We start from the raw sequence: 27,570 nt of genomic DNA on the forward strand, positions 1-27,570 counted from the left end.
ATTAAATAAAAATGCTTCATTTAATATCATTAAATAATGTTTCATTTCAATTTATAATCATTTAACTGACCTCTTTCATAACAACTTGTTGAAGAAATTCTCTGCCTAATTTAAGAAGATCAAGAGATTGAAACAACTTGTTGACATGTTTCTGTCGTTCATTGCTGTCATGTTTTATCCAATTTATCATCGAATTGTAAACTATCTGCTCAGATGAAACCTGTGTTAAAATATGTTCAAAACAATTTAAACAGGTTAAATTTAATCTTGTCTAAGATAGTATGAGTATTTATTTAGAAAATACTTATCAATGAAAATGGCTTTTCTAAAAAAAATTAATGTAGAGAAAGTAAAAAGGTAGTTCCATAGAAAAATATTTTGAATATAAATAGTTCTAGTGCAATACTTTGTTTCAGGAGCAAATTAAAATAATATTTGTACAAGATTAGTTTGGCAATTTAAAAAAAAATTTTATAAACTTTTGAAAGCCGTGTCTTCTAAACATAGTAAAACTTATATTACCTTTTTTTCTTTTAGTTTTAGAATAGAAAGCAAATCCTCGTAACAAAGTTTAATAAATTCTTGCTTTGATGCAACTTTTTCAAAATTCTCAGCAATCATTTTCTGGGCTTCTTGCTTTAAGTTTTCAAGGTTGTATCTTTGAGAATAAGCCAGCATGGTTAAACAATTCTCAACATCAACAATGGTTTGCAGAAATCCTCCACAAAACTTTCGAAGTTCTAAATTTAAAATGTTGTCTCATTCTTAAGTTAAATGAGAATAATATTTAAAAAAAATTAATTATAATAATTATGAAAAAACATCAAATATATTAAAAATATTTAAATGACTTAAATATAATTTAACTTTTAATAAAAATTTACATGCTACCCTATTGTTATTGAAATTTTAATAATTTTACTGTTAATCTGTAGATAATTTGCAGCTTCCATAATTTCAAACACATTTTCTTCGGTTATCAGGATTTTTGCAGTGTAGGCATAATCTAAAATAAGTTCCATAATTTCCGAGCTTATTCCTTGGATCTTTACAATGGGATTGTATTTCTCTCTCATCTGTAAAAATATAAAGTTCACTGAAAAGACAATATTATTGTATTGGCAAGACCACCATTTTACATTTGAAATGCTACCATTTTCTAACAGCCATTTTATAAATTTTACTAGAACCACATTGTATTAATTCTAAACAAAATATTGCAAAATCAACAATTTTTTAAAATGTTTTTTTTACCTCAGTTGTAAACATTGTTTTAAAGAAAACACAAAAAAATGCGAGAATGTTTTTGTGAACAGAATGCTTCTTTGTTCCATCATTGATTGTAACATCACAAAACTCTTTGTCTTCATTTCTATCTCTAAAATAAAACATTAAATAAATATTTAGTTTTAAAATAATAAATCAACCAACAGTATATCAATAACAAACCTGTTTAACTCTTCAAATATTTCATTAATGTGGTCACCCTCAAATTGTTGACTTCGCACCATTTTTAAACAAATTTAAACAACATTAACAACAAACCTAAAACCTTGAAACAAAAATGTAATTAGTAAAACTAGAGTGATTAGAAAATGCATAAAAGTAATTAAACTTTAAATACATGCACAAATACTATCAAAATCATTAAAAATAAAATTTTAAATTGCATTCTAACTTAAATAAATTTTGAAAAAACAACTGCAATTATTTTAAAGTACAATTAAATAAATCAAAATATCTAACTTAAAATCATAAAAAGGAACCAATTGTTTTAAATATTACTAGTTCTAAGAAAGAAAAATTAAACAATTTAGGCCTAAACAAATACAGGCAAAAAACAATCAAATAACAAAACCAAAGATTAAAAATATCTTCCTTAACAAAATAACTTAATTGATAAAACATTTTTCAATAAATTTAATTAATATTTTTAGTCTTAAAATAATTTTTTAATATCACCAATAACAAAGTTAAAATGTTTAAAAAAGTTGTAACACTAACTTTATTGTTACTGTATAAACAGAAATTGTTATTAAACAACCACCATTGTTGCATAACAAATTCCTAATTTTGTTTCAGCAGTGATTGTCCACTTGTTATTTGTGGGATCAAACACTTCAATGGAATTAACTAGATCCTCAAACCTAAATAATAAAACAATAAACAAGAGTTTATTAAATTATGACAAACTAAATATTTAGTTTAACTTACCCATCCAAGCCCCAAACAACATAAATCTTGCCATCTACAACTGAGGCACAGTGACCCCATCGAGCCTTGTTCAGTGGTGCAACATCTGACCAGGTATCTGTAATAATGTTGTATTTGATCACCGATGAAACAGTACCATTTTGATATCCACCTTAATTAAGTTATAAAAATTAGTTAACTTAAATGTTATAAAACTTTAAACACAAAAGAATCACTTTAACATTGTAAATTGTTTTTATAGAGTTATACTAATTATGTTACTAGATAAAAATTACATGTAAAATAACAAATACATACCAGTAACAAATATGTGATCATCCAAAACTACAGCTGCATGGCTACTTAAACTACATTTCATTGGAGAAATAAGAGACCACTTTTGTTCATCAAAATCAAAACATTCTGAAGAACTTAATGTTTTACCTTTATTATCATATCCCCCAATTGCAAATAATTTACCTGAACAAATCAATTAAAACAAAATATATAATTACAAACCAAATTAAACTTATAAAAATATAATACTTAAAAAATGTTGTCTAGAAATTTTAATAATTTGTTTTTAATATTTTTAAAACTTATATTATTAAACTAAAACTTTTTTTTCTAATTACCCAATAATTAAATAATTTTTTCTTTACATTTTAATTTGTTTTGTGAAAACATTAAATTAAATTTATTCAATTAAAAAACAAATTGTTTAAAGACACAAACAATAAAGCAGAATGGTCACTAGTGATGTCATAATGAGCTAGTTTTATGAATTAAAATTTAGATGTCACTCAAAGTTGCAGCCAAAATAATCAAATTATTTAAATTATTTGCTTAATTATCAATCTTAAGTTAATCTTAAGACCAAGTTATTTTTGACCCAACAGAGTTAAATTTTTGTAACACTGTTTAATGAATAATTTTTTTTAAATATTTTTTAAACTTATCGTTGTATTAAGACACCTTTTTTAATTATTTAGTAAACTATATTAAAACATTTATTAATACAATAAAACCTTAACTTGTTTACCTCTTGCAGCAAGTAATGAATGTTCATATCGTGGAACAATCATGTCAGGAATATTTCCTCTTTTATTTGTCCTCACATCCAAGAATTCCCCACTTGATAAAGTTTTATAACTTTTATCTCGACCTCCAGTTGTGTAAATACAATCTACAACATTTATAAACTTAACAGATTGTTTTTTTATTTTATTTTAATCTTGTCATATGTAAAACATTTAGAAACTACTTAGATTGGTTTGTAGTTTAAATAATAACTGTGCTTTAAAGTAAAAATAAGGTTAAATCTTAATGTGTAAATCAATAATAACTAAAGTGCAAATTGCAGTTATACCAACAAACCCAAAAAAGCAAACAATAAAATTAATAAACCAACCATTTATGACAGCTGATGATGCACACAACCGATCTTGTTTCATTGAAGGTTCAACTTTCCATTGTGGATCTACTTCATCTAACTTTAAACTCTCAACAGAAGATTTACCCTCCCCTCCCATGATAATTACTTGATTGTTGACAACAGCAGATGAAGCTCCCCACCTTTCTTTATTTGTTTCCTTAAAACAATAAAAGTTTATAAATTTCTAAATGCAAACAAATTAAAAAAAGTGTAATTTAACATCTTATTTAAACCGTATAAATTTTAAACATTAAAACATTTAGATTTTAAAACAAAAAAAAAACTGAAAATCAACTTACGGGCATTTGAGTCCATTGTTTTGTAACAGTATCAAACAAAACAACATTTTTTTTATTGGGGGAATCCCCTCCCATTATAAGTAACTTTGTTGGAACTACAACTATAAAAATAAAATCCCTTTGTTTAAAAAGTAAAATATTATTTAAACAAAAATGTTTCTATTCTCTATTTAAATGTTATTATTATTAAATTAAATTAAAATAATTTAAGTTAATTTCAAAAACATAATATTAACCTTTTTCTTTATTTGGTATTAATTTAACAATAGCAGAAATGATTGAATGAGAACATTCCAATGAATTCATAATCAAACCCTAAAATAAAAATAACTTTTAAAACAACTTAATCAACCTTTAAATGCTGATTATTTAATATTTATTTTATTTTAATTATAAATAATTTAACTGACCTCTTTCATAACAACTTGTTGAAGAAATTCTCTGTCAAATTTAAGAAGATCAAGAGAAAGAAACAATTGGTTAACATGTTTCTGTCGTTCATTGCTGTCATGTTTTATCCAATTTATCATCGCATTGTAAACTATCTGCTCAGATGAAACCTAGGTTTAAAAATGTTTAAAATAATTTAAACAGGTTAAATTTAATCTTGTCTAAGATAGTATGAGTAGTTATTTAGAAAATGCTTATCAATAAAAAAAAGAATTTCTAGAGTAAAATTAGCGTAAAGAAGTTAAAAAGGTAGTTCCATAAAAAATATTTTGACCAAAAATAGTTTTAGAGCAATTTTTTGTTCCACATTAAACATATTAAAATAATATTTGTACAAGGGTTAGTTTGCCAAATTTTTTAAAATTATGTTATAGTATTAGAAAGCTAAGTTTTCTTAACATACTAAAACTTATATTACCTTCTTTTCTTTTAATTTTAGAATAGAAAGCAAATCCTTGAAACAAAGTTTGATAAATTCTTGCTTTGATGCAACTCTTTCAAAATTCTCAGCAATCATTTTCTGGGCTCCTTGCTTTAAGTTTTCAAGGTTGTATCTTTGAGAATAAGCCAGCATGATTAAACAATTCTCAACATCAACAATGGTTTGCACAAATTCTCCACAAAACTTTCGAAGTTCTAAAATTAAAATGTTGTCTCATTCTTAAGTTAAATGAGAATAATATTTAAATAAAATTATTAATAATAATTATGACAAAACATTAAATATATTAAAAATATTTAAATGACTTAAATATAATTTAACTTTTAACAAAAATTTACATGCTACCCTCCTAATGTTATTGAAATTTTATTATTTTTACTGTTAATCTGTAGATAATTTGCAGCTTCCATAATTTCAAAGACATTTTCTTCGGTTATCAGGATTTTTGCAGTGTAGGCATAATCTAAAATAAGTTCCATAATTTCCGAGCTTATTCCTTGGATCTTTACAATGGGATTGTATTTCTCTCTCATCTGTAAAAACATAAAGTTGACTGAAAAGACAATATTATTGTATTGGCAAGACCACCATTTTACATTTGAAAATGCTACTATTTTTTTACAGCCATTTTACAAATTTGAAGTAGAACCACATTAAATAAATTTAAACAATTGCAAAATTTTTACGAATAAGTAGTTTTTAAAATGTTTTTTTTACCTCAGTTGTAAACATTGTTTTAAAGAAAACACAAAAAAATGCGAGAATGTTTTTGTGAGCGGAATGCTTCTTTGTTCCATCGTTGATTGTAACATCACAAAACTCTTTGTCTTCATTCCTATCTCTAAAATAAAACATTAAATAAATATTTAGTTTTAAAATAATAAATCAACCAACAGTATATCAATAACAAACCTGTTTAACTCTTCAAATATTTCATTAATGTGGTCACCCTCAAATTGTTGACTTCGCACCATTTTTAAACAAATTTAAACAACATTAACAACAAACCTAAAACTTTGAAACAAAATTGTAATTAGTAAAACTACAGTGATTAGAAAATGCATAAAAGTAATTAAAATTTAATTACAAGCACAAATACTATCAAAATCATTAAAAATAAAATTTTAAATTGCATTCTAACTTAAATAAATTTTGAAAAAAGAACTTGCAATTATTTTAAAGTTCAATTAAATAAATCAAAATATCTAACTTAAAATCATAAAAAAAATTTGTTTTAAATATTACTAGTTCCAAAAAAGAGAAATTACACAATTTAGGCCTAAACAAATACAGGCAAAAAACAATCAAATAACAAAACTAGAGATTAAAAATATCTTCCTTAACAAAATAACTTAAATGATAAAACATTTTTCAATAAATTTAATTGATTTCTTTAGTTTTAAAATAGTTTTTTAATACCACCAATAATAAAATAGAAATACTTAATAAGGTATTAATACTAGTTGTATTGTTACTATGTAAACTTAATGTAAATAACAAGTTGTGACATCATAAATAAAATAAATCATTTGTTAATAAACAACCACCATTGCTGCATGATATATTTTCCCTTGTGCTTCTGCAATGATTGTCCACTTGTTGTTCGTCGGATCAAATATTTCAATGGAATCAACTAGACGAAACCTAAATAATAAAACAATAAACTAGAGTTTAATAAATTATTACAAATTAAATATTTAGTTTAACTTACCCTTTACCCCAGCCCCCCACAACATAAATCTTGCCATCTACAACTGAGGCACAGTGACCACGTCGAGCCTTGTTCATTGGTTCAACTTCTGACCAGGTATCAGTAATAATGTTGTATTTGATCACTGATGAAACATCACCATTTTGATATCCACCTTAATTAAGTTATAAAAATTAGGTAACTTATATGTTATAAAACTTTAAACACAAAAAAATTACTTTAACATTGTAAAATGTTTTTATAGAGTTATACTAATTATGTTACTAGATAAAAATTACATGCAAAATAACAAATACATACCAGTAACAAATATGTGATCATCCAAAACTACAGCTGCATGCTCACTTATACCATATTTCATTGGAGCAATAAGAGACCACTTTTGTTCAGCAAAATCAAAACATTCTGAAGAACTTAATCTTTCATTATTATCATATCCCCCGAATGCAAATAATTTACCTGAACAAATCAATTTAAACAAAATATACATTTACAAACCAAATTAAACTTATGAAAATTTAATACTTAAAAAATGTTGTCTAGAAATTATAATAATTTGTTTTTAATATTTTTAAAACTTATATTATTAAACTAAACTTTTTTTTATTTTAAATTAATCAATAATTAAATAATTTTTTCTTTACATTTTAATTTGTTTTGTAAAAACATTAAATTAAATTTATTCAATTAAAAAACAATTTGTTTAAAGACACAAACAATATAGCAGAATGGTCACTAGTAATGTCATAATGAGCTAGTTTTATGAATTAAAATTTAGATGCCACTCAAAGTTGCAGCAAAAATAATCAAATTATTTAAATTATTTTCTTAATAATCAATCTTAAATTAATCTTAAGACCAAGTTATTTTTGACCCAACAGAGTTAAATTTTTGTAACATTGCTTAATGATTAAATTATTTTAAATATTTTTTAAACTTTTCATTGTATTAAGACACCTTTTTTTAATTATTTAGTAAACTATCTTTAAACATTTATTAATACAATAAAACCTTAACTTGTTTACCTCTTGCAGAAAGTAATGAATGTTGCCATCGAGGAACAATCATGTCAGGAATATTTCCTCTTTTATTTGTCCTCACATCCAAGAATTCCCCACTGGATAAAATTTCCCATTTTTCATCTTGGCCCCCAGTTGTGTAAATACAATCTACAACAATAATAAACTAAACAGATTGTTTTTTATTTTTCATTATATTCTTTTAATATATATTACAGTAGAAAACTTAAAGCATTTAATATTATTAACTAAATAGCTTGTTGCAATAAAAATAAAACCCAACTAGTCAAACACTAAAGTTAATAAACCAACCATTTATGACAGCTGATGATGCCAACAACCGAGCTTGTTTCATTGGAGGTTCAACTTTCCATTGTGGATCTACCTCATCTAACTTTAAACTCTCAACAGAGGATTTACCATTCCCTCCCATGATGAAAACTTGTTTGTTGACAACAGCAGATGAAGCTCCATACCTCCCTTCATTTAATTTCTTTAAATAAAAAATTTCGTTAAATTCTAATCCTATAAGTGTATTGATCTTAGATGTCTATAATTTTATAATGTAAAACTTAAAAAATACAAATTCCACATTTTTTGCTAACGTAATGCATTATATATTATTAAATTGCAGCATTTTGATTAATTTTAATATTTAAAAAGTTAACTGAACAAAATGTAATTTTAGAAAAGACAACTAACTGGTATCTGAGTCCATTGTTTTGTAACAGTGTTAAACAAAACAGATTCTTTTTCATAACTATGTCCTCCCATTATAAGTAACTTTGTTGGAACTACAAGTATAAAAATAAAATCACTGTGTTTAAAAGGTAAAATAATATTTAAACTTACTTATTTAATTTAAATGTTTCTTATTTTAATGTTAATTTTATTTGTGAATGCAATATTAATCCCAATTATAACCTTTTTCTATATCAGGAACAAACTGAACAATAGCAGAAATAATTGCTTGATTACATTCCAGTGAACTCATAATGAAGTCCTGAAATAAAAATACTTTTAAAACAAATAAATTAAATAAAAATGCTTCATTTCAATATCATTCAATAATGTTTCATTTCAATTTATAATAATTTAACTGACCTCTTTCATAACTACTTGTTGTAGAAATTCTCTGCCTAATTTAAGAAGATCAAGAGATTGAAATAATTGGTTGACATGTTTCTGTCGTTCATTGCTGTCATGTTTTATCCAATTTATCATCGAATTGTAAACTATCTGCTCAGATGAAACCTGTGTTTGAAAAATGTTCAAAATAATTTAAACAGGTTAAATTTAATCTTGTCTAAGAAAGTATGAGTATTTATTTAAAAAATACTTATCAACAAAAAAAAATTTCTAGAAAAAAAAACTAATGTTAAGAAGTTAAAAATGTAGTTCCCTGGAAAAATTTAACTATAAATAGTTTTAGAACAATTTTTTGTTCCAGGAAACACATTAAAATAATATTTGTACCAAGGTTAATTTGGCAATTTAAAAAAAAAATTTTATAAACTTCAGAAAGCCAAGTCTTCTAAACACTCTAAAACTTATATTACCTTCTTTTCTTTTGGTTTAAGAATACAAAGCAAATCTTCAAAACAAAGTTTAATAAACTCTTGCTTTGATGCAACTCTTTCAAAATTCTCAGCAATCATTTTCTGGGCTCCTTGCTTTAAGTTTTCAAGGTTGTATCTTTGAGAATAAGCCAGCATGGTTAAACAATTCTCAACATCAACAATGGTTCGCAGAAATTCTCCACAAAACTTTCCAAGTTCTAAAATTAAAATGTTGTCTCATTCTTAAGTTAAATGAGAATAATATTTGAATAAAATTAAATATAACAATTACGACAAAACTTTAAATATATAAAAAAGATTTAAATAACTTAAATATAATGTAACTATTCACTTTTAACAAAATTTACATGCTACCCTATTGTTATTGAAATTTTAATAATTTTACTGTTAATCTGTAGATAATTTGCAGCTTCCATAATTTCAAAGACATTTTCTTCGGTTATCAGGATTTTTGCAGTGTAGGCATAATCTAAAATAAGTTTCATAATTTCCGAGCTTATTCCTTGGATCTTTACAATGGGATTGTATATCTCTCTCATCTGTAAAAACATAAAGTTCACTGAAAAGACAATATTATTGTATTGGCAAGACCACCATTTTACATTAGAAAATGCTACCATTTTTTTACAGCCATTTTACAAATTTAAAGTAAAACCACATTAAATAAATTTAAACAATTGCAAAATTTTTATGAATAAGTAGTTTTTAAAATGTTTTTTTTACCTCAGTTGTAAACATTGTTTTAAAGAAAACACAAAAAAATGCGAGAATGTTTTTGTGAGCGGAATGCTTCTTTGTTCCATCGTTGATTGTAACATCACAAAACTCTTTGTCTTCATTTCTATCTCTAAAATAAAACATTAAAAAAATATTTAGTTTTAAAATAATAAATCAACCAACAGTATATCAATAACAAACCTGTTTAACTCTTCAAATATTTCATTAATGTGGTCACCCTTAAATTGTTGACTTCGCACCATTTTTAACAAATTTAAACAACACTAACAACAAACTTAAAACCTTGAAACAAAATTGTAATTAGTAAAAGTACAGTAATTAGAAAATGCATAAAAAATATTAAAATTTAATTAAAAGCACAAAATGTTAAAAAAAAGTTATAAAAAATTAAATTTTCAATGCAAAGTTATAAAATAACAATAAACGTATTTTAACTAAAAATTAATTAAAAAAAGCATTAAAAAGTTTAAAATATAATTTCCAACTATTTAAATTAAAAATCTTAATTTGAATCATAGAATAAAAACAATTGTTTTACATATTACTAGTTTTAAAAACAAAATACTCAGTAATTACTTAGGCATAAACAAATTTAAAAAACAAAACAATCAATAAATAAAAAACATAAAAATTAAAAATATATGCCCTATTAAAATACCTTTACTGAAAAAAATCTTATCATACATTTTATTAAAATTTTAAAATTTAAAATAATTTTTAAAAGCACCAATAATAAAGTTAAATCTTTAATAAAGTTTTATTACTACTTGTATTGTTACTGTGTAAAGGTAATTAAATAACAAGTTGTGACATCATAAACAGAATAATAAATTATTAAACAACAACCATTGTTGCATAAGATATTTCTCTTTTTGTTTCAGCAATGATTGTCCATTTGTTGTTCGTGGGATCAAACACTTCAATGGAATTAAGTGAACCCCTAAACCTAAATAATAAAACAATAAACCAGAGTTTAATAAATTATTACAAACTAAATATTTAGTTTAACTTACTTATACAAGCCCCCAACAACATAAATCTTGCCATCTACAACTGAGGCACAGTGACCATATCGAGCCTTGTTCAGTGGTGCAACATCTGACCAGGTATCTGTGGAAATGTTGTATTTGATCACCGATGAAACAACACCATTTTGATATCCACCTTAATTAAGTTATAAAAATTAGGTAACTTATATGTTATAAAACTTTAAACACAAAAAGATCACTTTAACATTGTAAATTGTTTTTATAGAGTTATACTAATTATGTTACTAGATAAAAATTACATGTAAAATAACAAATACATACCAGTAACAAATATGTGATCATCCAAAACTACAGCTGCATGCTCACTTATACCATATTTCATTGCAGCAATAAGAGACCAATTTTGTTTATCAAAATCAAAACATTCTGAAGAACTTAATTTTTTACCTTCATTATCATATCCCCCGATTGCAAATAATTTACCTGAACAAATCAATTAAAACAAAATATACATTTACAAACCAAATTAAACTTATAAAAATATAATACTTAAAAAATGTTGTCTAGAAATTTTAATAATTTGTTTTTAATATTTTTAAAACTTATATTATTAAACTAAACTTTTTTTTTTAAATTAACCAATAATTAAATAATTTTTTCTTTACATTTAAATTTGTTTTGTAAAAACATTAAATTAAATTTATTTAATTAAAAAACAATTTGTTTAAAGACACAAACAATATAGCAGAATGGTCACTAATGATGTCATAATGAGCTAGTTTTATGAATTAAAATTTAGATGTCACTCAAAGTTGCAGCCAAAATAATCAAATTATTTAAATTATTTGCTTAATTATTAATCTTAATTCACTCTTAAGACCAAGTTATTTTTGACCCAACAGAGTTAAATTTTTGTAACACTGTTTAATAATTAATTTTTTTTAAATATTTTTTAAACTTTTTGTTGTATTAAGACACCTTTTTTAATTATTTAGTAAACTATCTTAAAACATTTATTAATACAATAAAACCTTAACTTGTTAACCTCTTGCAGCAAGTAATGCATGTTGTTGTCGTGGAACAATCATGTCAGGAATATTTCCTCTTTTATTTGTCCTCACATCCAAGAATTCCCCACTTGATAAAGTTTCATAATTTTCACCTATTCCTCCAGTTGTATAAATACAATTTACAACATTTATAAACTAAACAAATTGTTTTTTATTTTTATTATAATCTTTTAATATATAATACAGTAGAAAACTTAAAGCATTTAATATCAATAACTAAAGAGCTTGTTGCAATAAAAATAAAACCCAACTAGTCAAACACTAAAATTAATAAACCAACCATTTATGACAGCTGATGATGCAAACCACCGAGCTTGTTTCATTGGAGGTTTAACTTTCCATTGTGGATCTACTTCATCTAACTTTAAACTCTCAACAGAGGATTTACCAACCCCTCCCATAATGAAAACTTGATTGTTGACAATAGCAGATGAAGCTCCAAACCTTTCTTCATTTAATTTCTTTAAATAAAATTTTTCGCTAAATTCTAATCCTAATATAAGTGTATTGATGTTATTTGTCTATAATTTTATAATGTAAATCTTAAAAAATACAAATTCCACATTTTTTGCTAACGTAATGCATTATATATTATTAAATCACAGCATTCTGATTAATTTTAATATTTAAAAAGTTAACTAAACGAAATATAATTTTAGAAAAGACAACTAACTGGTATCTGAGTCCATTGTTTTGTAACAGAGTCAAACAAAATAGAATATTTTTTATTGGGGGAACCCCCTCCCATTACAAGTAACTTTGTTGGAACTACAACTATAAAAATAAAATCACTGTGTTTAAAAAGTAAAATAATAGTTAAACTTATTTATTTAATTTAAATGTTTCTTATTTTAATGTTAATTTTATTTGTGAATGCAATATTAATCCCAATTATAACCTTTTTCTATATCAGGAACAAACTGAACAATAGCAGAAATAATTGCTTGATTACATTCCAGCGAACTCATAATCAAGCTCTGAAATAAAAATATTTTTAAAACAAATAAACTAAATAAAAATGCTTCATTTAATATCATTAAATAATGTTTCATTTCAATTTATAATCATTTAACTGACCTCTTTCATAATAACTTGTTGTAGAAATTCTCTGTCTATTTTAAGAAGATCAAGAGATCGAAACAATTGGTTGACATGTTTCTGTCGTTCATTGCTGTCATGTTTTATCCAATTTATCATCGCATTGTAAACTATCTGCTCAGATGAAACCTATGTTAAAAAATGTTCAAAACAATTTAAACAGGTTAAATTTAATCTTGTCTAAGATAGTATGAGTATTTATTTAAAAAATACTTATAAATTAAAATGGCTTTTCTAAAAATAAATTATTGTAAAGAAAGTGAAAAGGTAGTTCCATAGAAAAATATTTTGACTATAAATAGTTCTAGTGCAATACTTTGTTTCAGAAGCAAATTAAAATAATATTTGTACAAGATTAATTCGGTCCTACTAAAATAGGCCCGGGAGGCCCAGGGGGCCCGGGGTATGCGCGGGAAGCCCGGGGTGAGTCCAAGAGCTTCGGTGGTATTTATTTAAGTCCCATGGTGTTTATATGAGGCCCGGGCTATTAATATAAGTCCAGATCGGTTTATACGAGTTTATATGAGGCCCGGGAGTGTTTAAATAAGGCCCGGGGTGTTTTATACATGTTTTATGGGGCCAGAGTGTTAAAAAGTGGCGCTGGGTCTTTTATACAAGGCCCGAGGTGTTTTATCAAGTTTATATAAAGTACGGGGTGTTTATATGAGGCCCGGGGTGTTTATATGGGGCTCGAGGTGTTTTATCAAGTTTATATAAAGTACGGGGTGTTTATATGAGGCCCGGGGTGTTTATATGAGGCCCGGGGTGTTTATACAAGGCCCGAGGCGTTTTATACAAGTTTAAATGAGGCCAGGGTTGTTTTATACAAGTTTATATGAGGTACGGGGTGTTTATATTAGGCCCGAGGTATTTTATACAAGTTTATATAAAGTACGGGGTGTTTATATGAGGCCCGGGGTGTTTATATGAGGCCCGGGGTGTTTTACCGAGTTTATATGAGGCCCGGGGTGTTTATATGAGGCCCGAGGTATTTTATACAAGTTTAAATGAGGCCAGGGTTGTTTTATACAAGTTTATATGAGGTACGGGGTGTTTATATTAGGCCCGAGGTATTTTATACAAGTTTAAATGAGGCCAGGGTTGTTTTATACAAGTTTATATGAGGTACGGGGTGTTTATATTAGGCCCGAGGTATTTTATACAAGTTTAAATGAGGCCAGGGTTGTTTTATACAAGTTTATATGAGGTACGGGGTGTTTATATTAGGCCCGAGGTATTTTATACAAGTTTAAATGAGGCCAGGGTTGTTTTATACAAGTTTATATGAGGTACGGGGTGTTTATATTAGGCCCGAGGTATTTTATACAAGTTTAAATGAGGCCAGGGTTGTTTTATACAAGTTTATATGAGGTACGGGGTGTTTATATTAGGCCCGAGGTATTTTATACAAGTTTAAATGAGGCCAGGGTTGTTTTATACAAGTTTATATGAGGTACGGGGTGTTTATATTAGGCCCGAGGTATTTTATACAAGTTTAAATGAGGCCAGGGTTGTTTTATACAAGTTTATATGAGGTACGGGGTGTTTATATTAGGCCCGAGGTATTTTATACAAGTTTAAATGAGGCCAGGGTTGTTTTATACAAGTTTATATGAGGTACGGGGTGTTTATATTAGGCCCGGGGTGGTTTATACAAGTTTAAATGAGGCCAGGGTTGTTTTATACAAGTTTATATGAGGTACGGGGTGTTTATATTAGGCCCGGGGTGGTTTATACAAGTTTAAATGAGGCCAGGGTTGTTTTATACAAGTTTATATGAGGTACGGGGTGTTTATATGAGCCCCGGGGTGGTTTATATGAGGCCCGAGGTGTTTATGTGAGGCCTGAGGCGTTTTATCGAGTTTATATGAGGCCCGGGATGTTTATATGAAGCCCGGGTGTTTAAATAAGGCCAGGGGTGTTTAAATAAGGCCCGAGGTGTTTAAATAAGACCCGGGGTGTTTAAATAAGGCCCGGGGTGTTTTATACGAGTTTTTATGAGACTCGGGGTGTTTAAATAAGGCCCGAGGTGTTTTATACAAATTTTTATGAGGTCCGAGATGTTCAAATGAGGCCCGGGGTCTTTTATATGAGTTTTTATGAAGCCCGAGATGTTCAAATGAGGCCCGAGGTCTTTTATATGAGTTTTTATGAGGCCGGGGGTGTTAAAATGAGGGCAGGGGTGTTTTATACAAGTTTATGTGAGGCCCGGGGTGTTTATATTAGGCCCGAAGCGTTTTACCGAGTTTATATGAGGTCCGGGGTGTTTATATGAGGCCCGCGGTGTTTAAATAAGGCCCGGGGTGTTTAAATAAGGCCCAGGGTGTTTATATTAGGCCCGGGGTGTTTGTATGAAGCCCGAGGCGTTTATATGAGGCCCGGGATGTTTAAATAAGGCCCGGAGTGTTTAAATAAGGCCCGGGGTGTTTAAATAAGGCCCGGGGTGTTAAAATAAGGGCAGGGGTGTTTTGTACAAGTTTATGTGAGGCCCGGGGTGTTTATATGAGGCCCGAGGCGTTTTACCGGGTTTATATGAGGCCCGGGGTGTTTATATGAGGCCCGAGGCGTTTTACCGAGTTTATATGAGGCCCGGGGTGTTTATATGAGGCCCGGGGTGTTTATATGAGGCCTGGGGTGTTTAAATAAGGCCGGGGGTGTTTAAATAAGGCCAGGGGTGTTTAAATAAGGCCCGGGGTGTTTAAATAAGGCCCGGGGTGTTTTATACGAGTTTTTATGAGACCCGGGGTGTTTAAATGAGACCCGAGGTGTTTTATACAAATTTTTATGAGGCCCGAGATGTTCAAATGATGCCCGGGGTCTTTTATATGAGTTTTTATAATGCCCGGGGTGTTAAAATGAGGGCAGGGGTGTTTTATACAAGGTTATATAATCCCCAGGGTGTTTTATACGAGTTTTTATAAGGCCCGGGATATTTTATACGAATTTTTATGAGGCCCGGGGTGTTTTATACGAATTTTTATGAGGCCCAAGGTGTTGATATGGCGGCCGGGGTTTTAATATAAGGCCCGGGGTGTTTTAGATAAGTTTATATAAAGGCCCGCGTTTATATAAGGCTCTAGTTGTTTGTTTTAACATCGAAAAAAATTTCAATTTTCAACTTTTATTGAATTAAATCGACCATTGAATTTTTTTTGTCAACAAATTTTATGCATAAAATATATAGGCTATTAAAAGCAACAAATTACCATATTTTCAATATTGTATAAAAAACCACAGAAAAAGAGTTAAACAATAGACCTGAAAAAACTATTTTAGCAAGATTGTCGTTTTTCCGTTGCGACAACATTTTTGTGTCGTTTTTTTTTCTTCTAGTAACGTGTTCTGAATAAATCTCGCAATAATACAAACCTTATATGGCACACTTTACATGTAAAAACTACAATTCTACTTTTAATTAGCTGATAATTTTATTACGTGATTTATTGCTATACATGTGTTATTTGTCCAATTTCAGAATTTGACTGTAAATTTGATTTGCAAGCCTTTAAGTTGTGCCAATAATATTAGCGAAATATTAAAGACATTTTGGAATCTTATTAAGATTTTTAAGTTTTTTTTACAAATAGTGCAATACTTTGTGTTATAGGATGTTCTTTTTTTATAAAGGAGGTCTCATATTACCACATCAGACTTTATATAAACACCCCGGGCCTCATATATACACCCAGGGCCTTATATAAACTTGTATAAAACACCCCGGGCCTCATATAAACACCTCAGGCTTCATATAAACACCCCGAGCCTCATATAAGCACTCCGGGCCCAGTATAAGCACTCCGGGCCCAGTATAAACACTCCGGGCCTCATATAAACACTCCGGGCCTCATATATACACCCAGGGCCTTATATATACACCCAGGGCCTCATATAAACTTGTATAAAGCACCCGGGCCTCATTTAAACCTGTATAGAATACCTTGGGCCGCACATAAACACCCGGGCCCCATATAAACTCGAGAAAACGCCTCGGGCTTTGTATAAAAGACCCCGGGGCTTATTTTAACACCCCGGGCCTTATAAAAACACGTATAAATCACCATGGGCCTCATTTAATCACCCCGAGTCTCATAAAAACTTGTATAAAACCTTTCGCTCCTTATTTAAACGCCCCCGGACCGCATAAAAACTCGTATAAACCGATCTGGATTTATATTAATAGCCCAGGCATTATATAAACACCCAGAGACTTAAATAAATACCACCGAAGCTCTTGGACTGACCCCGCGCCTTCAGCACATACCCCGGGCCCACCGGGCCCCCGGGCCTCCCGGGTGTATTTTAGTACGACCCGATTAATTTGGCAATTTAAAAAAAAAATTTCATAAACTTTTGAAAGCCGTGTCTTCTGAACATAGTAAAACTTATATTACCTTCTTTTCTTTTAATTTTAGAATAAAAAGCAAATCCTCGTAACAAAGTTTAATAAACTCTTGCTTTGATGCAACTCTTTCAAAATTCTTGGCAATTATTTTCTGGGCTCCTTGCTTTAAGTTTTCAAGGTTGTATCTTTGAGAATAAGCCAGCATGGTTAAACAATTCTCAACATCAACAATGGTTTGCAGAAATTCTCCACAAAACTTTCGAAGTTCTAAATTTAAAATGTTGTCTCATTCTTAAGTTAAATGAGAATAATATTTAAATAAAATTAATAATAATAATTATGACAAAACATTAAATATATCAAAAAGATTTAAATAACTTAAATATAATTTAACTTTTAAGAAAAATTTACATGTTACCCTATTGTTATTCAAGTTTTAATAATTTTACTGTTAATCTGTAGATAATTTGCAGCTTCCATAATTTCAAAGACATTTTCTTCGGTTATCAGGATTTTTGCAGTGTAGGCATAATCTAAAATAAGTTCCATAATTTCCGAGCTTATTCCTTGGATCTTTACAATGGGATTGTATTTCTCTCTCATCTGTAAAAATATAAAGTTGACTGAAAAGACAATATTATTGTATTGGCAAGACCACCATTTTACATTAGAAAATGCTACCATTTTTTTACAGCCATTTTACAGATTTGAAGTGGAACCACATTAAATAAATTTAAACAATTGCAAAATTATTATGAATAAGTAGTTTTTAAAATGTTTTTTTTTTACCTCAGTTGTAAACATTGTTTTAAAGAAAACACAAAAAAATGCGAGAATGTTTTTGTGAGCGGAATGCTTCTTTGTTCCATCATTGATTGTAACATCACAAAACTCTTTGTCTTCATTCCTATCTCTAAAATAAAACATTAAATAAATATTTAGTTTTAAAATAATAAATCAACCAACAGTATATCAATAACAAACCTGTTTAACTCTTCAAATATTTCATTAATGTGGTCACCCTCAAATTGTTGACTTCGCACCATTTTTAAACAAACTTAAACAACATTAACAACAAACCTAAAACCTTGAAACAAAATCGTAATTAGTAAAACTATAGTGATTAGAAAATGCTTAAAAAATTATTAAAATTTAATTTCAAGCACAAAATGTTAAAAAAAGTTATAAAAAATTAAATTTTCATTGCAAAGTTATAAAATAACAATAAATGTATTTTAACTAAAAATTAATTAAAAAAAGCATTAAAAAGTTTAAAATATAATTTCCAATTATTTAAATTAAAAATCTTAATTTGAATCATAGAATAAAAACAATTGTTTTACATATTACTAGTTTTAAAAACAAAATACTCAATAATTACTTAGGCATAAACAAATTTAAAAAACAAAACAATCAATAAATAACAAACATAAAAATTAAAAATATATGCCCTATTAAAATACCTTTACTGAAAAAAATCGTATCATACATTTTACTAAAATTTTAAAATTTAAAATAATTTTTAAAAGCACCAACAATAAAGTTAAATATTTAATAAAGTATTATTACTACTTGTATTGTTACTGTATAAAGTTAATTAAATAACAAGTTGTGACATCATAAACAGAATAATATGTTATTAAACAACAACCATTGTAGCATCAGATATTTTTCTTTTTGTTTCAGCAATGATTGTCCACTTGTTGTTCGTGGGATCAAACACTTCAATGGAATTAACTAAACCCCTAAATAATAAAACAATAAACCAGAGTTTATTAAATTATTACAAACTAAATATTTAGTTTAACTTACTTATACAAGCCCCCAACAACATAAATCTTGCCATCTACAACTGAGGCACAGTGACCACATCGAGCCTTGTTCAGTGGTGCAACATCTGACCAGGTATCTGTGGAAATGTTGTATTTGATCACCGATGAAACAGCACCATTTTGATATCCACCTTAATTAAGTTATAAAAATTAGTTAACTTAAATGTTATAAAACTTTAAACACAAAAGAATCACTTTAACATTGTAAATTGTTTTTATAGAGTTATACTAATTATGTTACTAGATAAAAATTACATGCAAAATAACAAATACATACCAGTAACAAATATGTGATCATCCAAAACTACAGCTGCATGAGCATTTATACCATATTTCATTGCAGCAATAAGAGACCACTTTTGTTCATCAAAATCAAAACATTCTGAAGAACTTAATTTTTCTTTATTATCATATCCCCCGATTGCAAATAATTTACCTGAACAAATCAAGTAAAACAAAATATACATTTACAAACCAAATTAAACTTATGAAAATTTAATACATAAAAAATGTTGTCTAAAATTTTTAATAATTTGCTTTTAATAATTTTAAATTGTATATTATTAAACTAAACTTTTATTTAAAAAAAATTAACCAATAATTAAATAATTTTTCCTTTACATTTTAATTTGTTTTGTAAAAACATTAAATTAAATTTATTCAATTATAAAACAATTTGTTTAAAGACACAAACAATATTGCAGAATGGTCACTAATGATGTCATAATGAGCTAGTTTTATGAATTAAAATTTAGATGCCACTCAAAGTTGCAGCCAAAATAATTAAATTATTTAAATTATTTGCTTAATTATTAATCTTAAGTTATCTTAAGACCAAGTTATTTTTGACCCAACAGAGTTAAATTTTTGTAACATTGCTTAATGATTAAATTTTTTTTAAATATTTTTTAAACTTATCGTTGTATTAAAACACCTTTTTTTAATTATTTAGTAAACTATCTTAAAACATTTATTAATACAATAAAACCTTAACTTGTTTACCTTTTGCAGCAAGTAATGCATGGTTTCTTCGTGGAACAATCATGTCAGGAATATTTCCTCTTTTATTTGTCCTCACATCCAAGAATTCCCCACTTGATAAAATTTTATAATTTTCATCTCGGCCCCCAGTTGTATAAATACAATCTACAACATTTATAAACTAAACAGATTGTTTTTTCTTTCTTTATAATCTTGCCAATTGTAATGCAGTAGAAAACTTAAAGCATTCAATAACACTAACTAAAGTGCTAAATGCAATAAAAATAAAACCCAACTAGTCAAACACTAAAGTTAATAAACCAACCATTTATGACAGCTGATGATGCACACCACCGAGCTTGTTTCATTGGAGGTTTAACTTTCCATTGTGGATCTACTTCATCTAACTTTAAACTCTCAACAGAGGATTTATACACCCCTCCCATAATAAAAACTTGTTTGTTGACAACAGCAGAAGAAGCTCCCCACCTTTCTTCATTTAATTCCTTTAAATAACCTTAGTTTATAAATTTCCAAATACAAACAAATTTAAAAAAAGTGTAAATTAAACATCATATTTTAAACCAAAATGTTTAAACACTGAAACATTTAGATTTTAAAATAAAAAAAAATAACTTACTGGCATCTGAGTCCATTGTTTTGTAACAGTATCAAACAAAACAACATTTTTTTCATTGGGGGAACTCCCTCCCATTACAAGTAACTTTGTTGGAACTGCAATTATATAAATAAAATCACTGTGTTTAAAAAGTAAAATATTATTTAAACTAAAATGTTTCTATTTTCTATTTGAATTGTATTATTTTAAAATAAATTAAAATAATTTAAGTTAATTTCAAAAACATAATTTTAACCTTTTTCTTTATTTGGAATCAATTTAACAATAGCAGAAATAATTGAATGATTACATTCCAATGAATTCATAATCAAACCCTAAATTAAAATGTTGTTTAAAACAAAAGAAACTAACCTTAAATTACTGATTATTTAATATTTATTTTATTTTAATTAATATTTAGTTTATTGACCTCTTTCATAACAACTTGTTGTAGAAATTCTCTGTCTAGTTTAAGAAGATCGAGAGATTGAAATAATTGGTTAACATGTTTCTGTCGTTCATTGCTGTCATGTTTTATCCAATTTATCATCACATTGTAAACTATTATTTGCTCAGATAAAACCTGTGTTAAAAAATGTTTCAAATAATTTAAACAGGTTAAATTTAATCTTGTCTAAGATAGTATGAGTATTTATTTAGAAAATACTTATCAAAAAAAAAAAAATTTCCAGAGTAAAATTAACCGTTTTAAAAAAAGTAAAAAAGTAGTTCCCTGAAAAAATATTTTGACTATAAATAGTTTTAGAGAAATTTTTTGATCCAGGGAACACATTAAAATGATATTTGTACCAAGATTAGTTTGGCAAATTAAAAAAATATATTCTATAAACTTTATAAAGCCAAGTCTTCCAAACATACTTAAACTGATATTACCTCCTTTTCTTTCAATTTTAGAATAGAAAGCAAATCCTCGAAACAAAGTTTAATAAACTCTTGCTTTGATGCAACTCTTTCAAAATTCTCAGCAATCATTTTCTGGGCTCCTTGCTTTAAGTTTTCAAGGTTGTATCTTTGAGAATAAGCCAGCATGGTTAAACAATTCTCAACATCAACAATGGTTTGCAAAAATTCTCCACAAAACTTTCGAAGTTCTAAATTTAAATGTTGTCTCATTCTTAAGTTAAATGAGAATAATATTTAAATAAAATGAATTATAATAATTATAACAAAACGTTAAATATATAAAAATGATTTAAATGACTTAAATATAATTTAACTTTTAACAAAAATTTACATGCTACCCTATCGTTATTGAAATTTTAATAATTTTACTGTTAATTTGTAGATAATTTGCAGCTTCCATAATTTCAAAGACATTTTCTTCGGTTATCAGGATTTTTGCAGTGTAGGTATAATCTAAAATAAGTTTCATAATTTCTGAGCTTATTCCTTGGATCTTTACAATGGGATTGTATTTCTCTCTCATCTGTAAAAACATAAAGTGGACTGAAAAGACAATATTATTGTATTGGCAAGACCACCATTTTACACTTAAAAATGCTACCATTTTTATAACATCCATTTTATAAAATTTAGTAGAACCACATTGCATTAATTTTAAATTTAAACAAAATATTTGAAAATCAACAGTTTTTAAAATGTTTTTTTACCTCAGTTGTAAACATTGTTTTAAAGAAAACACAAAAAAATGCGAGAATGTTTTTGTGAGCGGAATGCTTCTTTGTTCCATCGTTGATTGTAACATCACAAAACTCTTTGTCTTCATTCCTATCTCTAGAATGAAACATTAAATAAATATTTAGGTTTAAAATAATAAATCAACCAACAGTATATCAATAACAAACCTGTTTAACTCTTCAAATATTTCATTAATGTGGTCACCCTCAAATTGTTGACTTCGCACCATTTTTAAACAATTTTAAACAACATTAACAACAAACCTAAAACCTTGAAACAAAATTGTAATTAGTAAAACTACAGTGATTAGAAAATGCATAAGTTATTAAAATTTAATTACAAGCACAAAATGTTAAAAAAAGTTATAAAAAATTAAATTTTCATTGCAAAGTTATAAAATAACAATAAATGTATTTTAACTAAAAATTAATTAAAAAAAGCATTAAAAAGTTTAAAATATAATTTCCAATTATTTAAATTAAAAATCTTAATTTGAATCATAGAATAAAAACAATTGTTTTACATATTACTAGTTTTAAAAACAAAATACTCAATAATTACTTAGGCATAAACAAGTTAAAAAACAAAACAATCAATAAATAACAAACATAAAAATTAAAAATATATGCCCTATTAAAATACCTTTACTGAAAAAATCTTATCATACATTTTATTAAAATTTTAAAATTTAAAATAATTTTTAAAAACACCAATAATAAAGTTAAATCTTTAATAAAGTGTTATTACTACTTGTATTGTTACTGTATAAAGTTAATTAAATAACAAGTTGTGACATCATAAACAGAATAATATGTTATTAAACAACAACCATTGTAGCACAAGATATTTCTCTTTTTGTTTCAGCAATGATTGTCCACTTGTTGTTCGTCGGATCAAACACTTCAATGGAATTAACTGAACCCCTAAATAATAAAACAATAAACCAGAGTTTAATAAATTATTACAAACTAAATATTTTGTTCAACTTACTTATACAAGCCCCCAACAACATAAATCTTGCCATCTACAACTGAGGCACAGTGACCACGTCGAGCCTTGTTCAGTGGTGCAACTTCTGACCAGGTATCTGTGAAAATGTTGTATTTGATCACCGATGAAACACCACCATTTTGACATCCTCCTACATTAAGTTATAAAAATTAGTTAACTTAAATGTTATAAAACTTTAAACACAAAAGAATCACTTTAACATTGTAAATTGTTTTTATAAAGTTATACTAATTATGTTACTAGATAAAAATTACATGCAAAATACAAATACATACCAGTAACAAATATGTGATCATCCAAAACTACAGCTGCATGCTCACTTATACCATATTTCATTGGAGAAATAAGAGACCACTTTTGTTCATCAAAATCAAAACATTCTTATGAACTTAATTTTCCATTATTATTATATCCCCCGATTGCGAACAATTTACCTGAACAAATCAATTATAACAAAATATACATTTACAAACCAAATTAAACTTATAAAAATTTAATACATAATAAATGTTGTCTAAAATTTGTAATAATTTGCTTTTAATATTTTTAAAACTGTATATTATTAAACTAAAACTTTTTTTTTTAAATTAACAAATAATTAAATAATTTTTTCTTTACATTTTAATTTGTTTTGTAAAAACATTAAATTAAATTTATTCAATTAAAAAACAATTTGTTTAAAGACACAAACAATATAGCAGAATGGTCACTAATGATGTCATAATGAGCTAGTTTTATGAATTAAAATTTAGATGTCACTCAAAGTTGCAGCAAAAATAATCAAATTATTCAAATTATTTTCTTAATTATTAATCTTAATTCAATCTTAAGACCAAGTTATTTTTGACCCAACAGAGTTAAATTTTTGTAACACTGTTTAATGATTAATTTTTTAAATATTTTTTAAACTTTTCGTTGTATTAAAAAACTTTTTTTAATTATTTAGTAAACTATATTAAAACATTTATTAATACAATGAAACTTTTAACTTGTTTACCTTTTGCAGCAAGTAATGCATGTTGATATCTTGGAACAATCATGTCAGGAATATTTTCTCTTATATTTGTCCTCACATTTAAGAATTCCACACTTGATAAAGTTTCATCATCTTTATCTCGACCTCCAGTTGTGTAAATACAATCTACAACAATAATAAACTAAACAGATTGTTTATCCACTTTTCTTAAAATCTTTCTATATAAATACAGTAGAAAACTTAAAAAATTTAATATTAATACCTAAAGTGCTTATTGCAATAAAAATAAATCCCAACTAGTCAAACACTAAAGTTAATAAACCAACCATTTATGACAGCTGATGATGCACAAAACCGAGCTTGTTTCATTGGAGGTTCAACTTCCCATTGTGGATCTACTTCATCTAACTTCAAACTCTCAACAGAGGATTTACCCTCCCCTCCCATGATGAAAACTTGATTGTTGACAACAGCAGATGAAGCTCCCCACCTATTTTCATTTAATTCCTTAAAAAAAACTTTCTCTAGATACTAATCTCAATATAAGTGTATTGATCTTGGATGTTTAACTCTATATTTTTATAATACAAATCTAGAAAAAAATAAATTTTAAATTTTATAGCAATAGTTATGCATTATACATTATTAAATTATAGCATACTGTTAATATAATTTTATCTAAGTCAACTTACTGGCATCTGAGTCCATTGTTTTGTAACAGTGTCAAACAAAACAGCATCTTCATTGTACCCTTCTCCTCCCACTATAAGCAACTTTGTTGGAACTATGATTATATTAACAATGTTTAAAATCAAATTTGCTTTGTAACTCAAACAATAAAATATTCAATTATAAATGTTTTTATATCGAAAACTATTTGATAAATAACATTTTCACATAAAATAAAATAAACAAATTTATTTTCAAAATTCAAATGTTAAATTAATTAAAAATAATTTGCTGTCTTTCACCTTTTACTTTTTGTGGGGCAAAATTAACCAAAGCTGAGATAAGTATTTGATTACATTCAAAAGATTTCATAATTAATTCCTAAAAACAAAAATAAGTCAACTTTCAGATATGTATAATAAATAAAAAGATTGTTGCAAAGTTGGTATGCTATTTATGTAACAACTGCTACAACTTTTTATAATTTAACTGACCTCTTTCATAATAACTTGTTGTAGAAATTCTCTGTCAAATTTAAGAAGATCAAGAGATCGAAACAATTGGTTGACATGTTTCTGTCGTTCATTGCTGTCATGTTTTATCCAATTTATCATCGCATTGTAAACTATTTGCTCAGATGAAACCTGTGTTTAAAAATGTTCAAAATATTTTAAACATGTTGAATTTAATCTTGTCTAAGATAGTATGAGTATTTATTTAGAAAATACTTATCAATAAAAAAGAGAATTTCTAGAGTGAAATTAATGTAAAAAAGTTGAAAAGGTAATTCCCTGGAAAAATATGTTGACTATAAATAGTTCTAGAGCAATTCTTTGTTCCAGGAGACAAATTAAAATAATATTTGTTACAATTTTAATTAGGCAAATTTAAAAAAAATTATGTACTTTAGAAAGCTAAGTCTTTTAAACATACTAAAACTTGTATTACCTTCTTTTTTTTCAGTTTTAGAATACATAACAAATCCTCGAAACAAAGTTTAATAAACTCTTGCTTTGATGCAACTCTTTCAAAATTCTCAGCAATTATTTTCTGGGCTCCTTGCTTTAAGTTTTCAAGGTTGTATCTTTGAGAATAAGCCAGCATGGTTAAACAATTCTCAACATCAACAATGGTTTGCAGAAATTCTCCACAAAACTTTCGAAGTTCTAAAATTTAAATGTTGTTTCATTCTTAAGTTAAATAAGAATAATATTTCAAAAAAATTAATTATAATAATTATGACAAAACATTAAATATATAAAAAGATTTAAATAACTTAAACATAATTTAACTTTTAACAAAAATTTACATGCTACCCTAATGTTATTAAAATTTTATTAATTTTACTGGTAATTTGTAGATAATTTGCAGCTTCCATAATTTCAAAGACATTTTCTTCGGTTATCAGGATTTTTGCAGTGTAGGCATAATCTAAAATAAGTTCCATAATTTCCGAGCTTATTCCTTGGATCTTTACAATGGGATTGTATTTCTCTCTCATCTGTAAAAATATAAAGTTGACTGAAAAGACAAAATTTTTTGTATTGGCAAGACCACCATTTTACATTTGAAATGCCACCATTTTCTAACAGTAAATTTATAAATTTTACTAAAACCACATCGTATTAATTTTAAACAAAATATTTTAAACAAAATATTTGAAACAGTTTTTAAAATGTTTTTTTACCTCAGTTGTAAACATTGTTTTAAAGAAAACACAAAAAAATGCGAGAATGTTTTTGTGAGCGGAATGCTTCTTTGTTCCATCATTGATTGTAACATCACAAAACTCTTTGTCTTCATTCCTATCTCTAAAATAAAACATTAAATAAATATTTAGTTTTAAAATAATAAATCAACCAACAGTATATCAATAACAAACCTGTTTAACTCTTCAAATATTTCATTAATGTGGTCACCCTCAAATTGTTGACTTCGCACCATTTTTAAACAAATTTAAACAACATTAACAACAAACCTAAAACCTTGAACAAAATTGTAATTAGTAAAACTACAGTAATTAGAAAATGCATAAAAGTAATTAAAATTTAATTTCAAGCACAAAATGTTAAAAAAAAGTTATAGAAAAATAAATTTTCAATGCAAAGTTATGAAAAATAACAATAAATGTATTTTAACTAAAAATTAATTAAAAAAAGCATTAAAAAGTTTAAAATATAATTTCCAATTATTTAAATTAAAAATCTTAATTTGAATCATAGAATACAAACAATTGTTTTACATATTACTAGTTTTAAAAACAAAATACTCAATAATTACTTAGGCATAAACAAATTTAAAAAACAAAACAATTAATAAATAACAAACATAAAAATTAAAAATATATGCCTTGTTAAAATACCTTTACTGAAAAAAATCTTATCATACATTATATTAAAATTTTAAAATTTAAAATAATTTTTAAAAACACCAATAATAAAGTTAAATCTTTAATAA

At 26.7% G+C, this 27,570-nt stretch overlaps 6 protein-coding genes across 6 annotated transcripts; all 6 read right to left on the reverse strand.

The window, feature by feature from the left end:
• Positions 1–61: 61 nt before the first annotated feature.
• On the reverse strand, positions 62–1,511 carry LOC145744075 (kelch-like protein 3). Its single transcript, XM_082562172.1, has 5 exons — positions 1,450–1,511; positions 1,287–1,378; positions 923–1,006; positions 598–740; positions 62–220 (listed from the first exon to the last, which is right to left on the reverse strand). Exons 1-5 carry the CDS (start codon positions 1,509–1,511, stop codon positions 62–64), a joined length of 540 nt encoding a protein of 179 aa, XP_082418298.1.
• On the reverse strand, positions 1,293–27,057 carry LOC145744076 (kelch-like protein 12). Its single transcript, XM_082562174.1, has 14 exons — positions 26,996–27,057; positions 26,843–26,924; positions 26,461–26,614; positions 26,062–26,279; positions 25,608–25,757; positions 25,416–25,494; positions 25,137–25,228; positions 24,771–24,951; positions 24,466–24,609; positions 2,512–2,673; positions 2,215–2,365; positions 2,005–2,147; positions 1,450–1,552; positions 1,293–1,378 (listed from the first exon to the last, which is right to left on the reverse strand). Exons 1-12 carry the CDS (start codon positions 27,055–27,057, stop codon positions 2,036–2,038), a joined length of 1,587 nt encoding a protein of 528 aa, XP_082418300.1. The 3' UTR covers positions 1,293–1,378; positions 1,450–1,552; positions 2,005–2,035.
• LOC145741795 (kelch repeat and BTB domain-containing protein 8-like) lies at positions 3,696–4,940 on the reverse strand. Its single transcript, XM_082559445.1, has 4 exons — positions 4,796–4,940; positions 4,413–4,487; positions 3,928–4,028; positions 3,696–3,785 (listed from the first exon to the last, which is right to left on the reverse strand). The coding sequence occupies exons 1-3, from the start codon at positions 4,892–4,894 to the stop codon at positions 4,023–4,025; spliced, it is 180 nt and encodes a 59-aa protein (XP_082415571.1). The 5' UTR covers positions 4,895–4,940; the 3' UTR covers positions 3,696–3,785; positions 3,928–4,022.
• LOC145743954 (kelch-like protein 12) lies at positions 6,352–10,109 on the reverse strand. Its single transcript, XM_082562031.1, has 12 exons — positions 10,048–10,109; positions 9,883–9,976; positions 9,515–9,668; positions 9,109–9,326; positions 8,654–8,803; positions 8,474–8,552; positions 8,252–8,343; positions 7,862–8,042; positions 7,556–7,699; positions 6,831–6,989; positions 6,531–6,684; positions 6,352–6,463 (listed from the first exon to the last, which is right to left on the reverse strand). The coding sequence occupies exons 1-12, from the start codon at positions 10,107–10,109 to the stop codon at positions 6,352–6,354; spliced, it is 1,599 nt and encodes a 532-aa protein (XP_082418157.1).
• LOC145743957 (kelch-like protein 38) lies at positions 10,516–22,686 on the reverse strand. The gene is made up of 12 exons (XM_082562037.1): positions 22,625–22,686; positions 22,460–22,553; positions 22,092–22,245; positions 21,693–21,910; positions 13,004–13,153; positions 12,825–12,903; positions 12,600–12,700; positions 12,207–12,387; positions 11,902–12,024; positions 11,178–11,339; positions 10,881–11,031; positions 10,516–10,813 (listed from the first exon to the last, which is right to left on the reverse strand). The coding sequence occupies exons 1-12, from the start codon at positions 22,684–22,686 to the stop codon at positions 10,702–10,704; spliced, it is 1,587 nt and encodes a 528-aa protein (XP_082418163.1). The 3' UTR covers positions 10,516–10,701.
• LOC145743959 (kelch-like protein 38) lies at positions 18,821–21,348 on the reverse strand. Its single transcript, XM_082562039.1, has 8 exons — positions 21,229–21,348; positions 21,055–21,133; positions 20,820–20,914; positions 20,505–20,685; positions 20,201–20,344; positions 19,476–19,634; positions 19,179–19,329; positions 18,821–19,111 (listed from the first exon to the last, which is right to left on the reverse strand). The coding sequence occupies exons 1-8, from the start codon at positions 21,346–21,348 to the stop codon at positions 19,006–19,008; spliced, it is 1,035 nt and encodes a 344-aa protein (XP_082418165.1). The 3' UTR covers positions 18,821–19,005.
• Positions 27,058–27,570: the final 513 nt, after the last annotated feature.

Source organism: Corella eumyota, chromosome 2 (genome assembly GCF_963082875.1).
Source record: "Corella eumyota chromosome 2, kaCorEumy4.1, whole genome shotgun sequence".
Lineage (NCBI taxonomy): Eukaryota > Metazoa > Chordata > Ascidiacea > Phlebobranchia > Corellidae > Corella > Corella eumyota.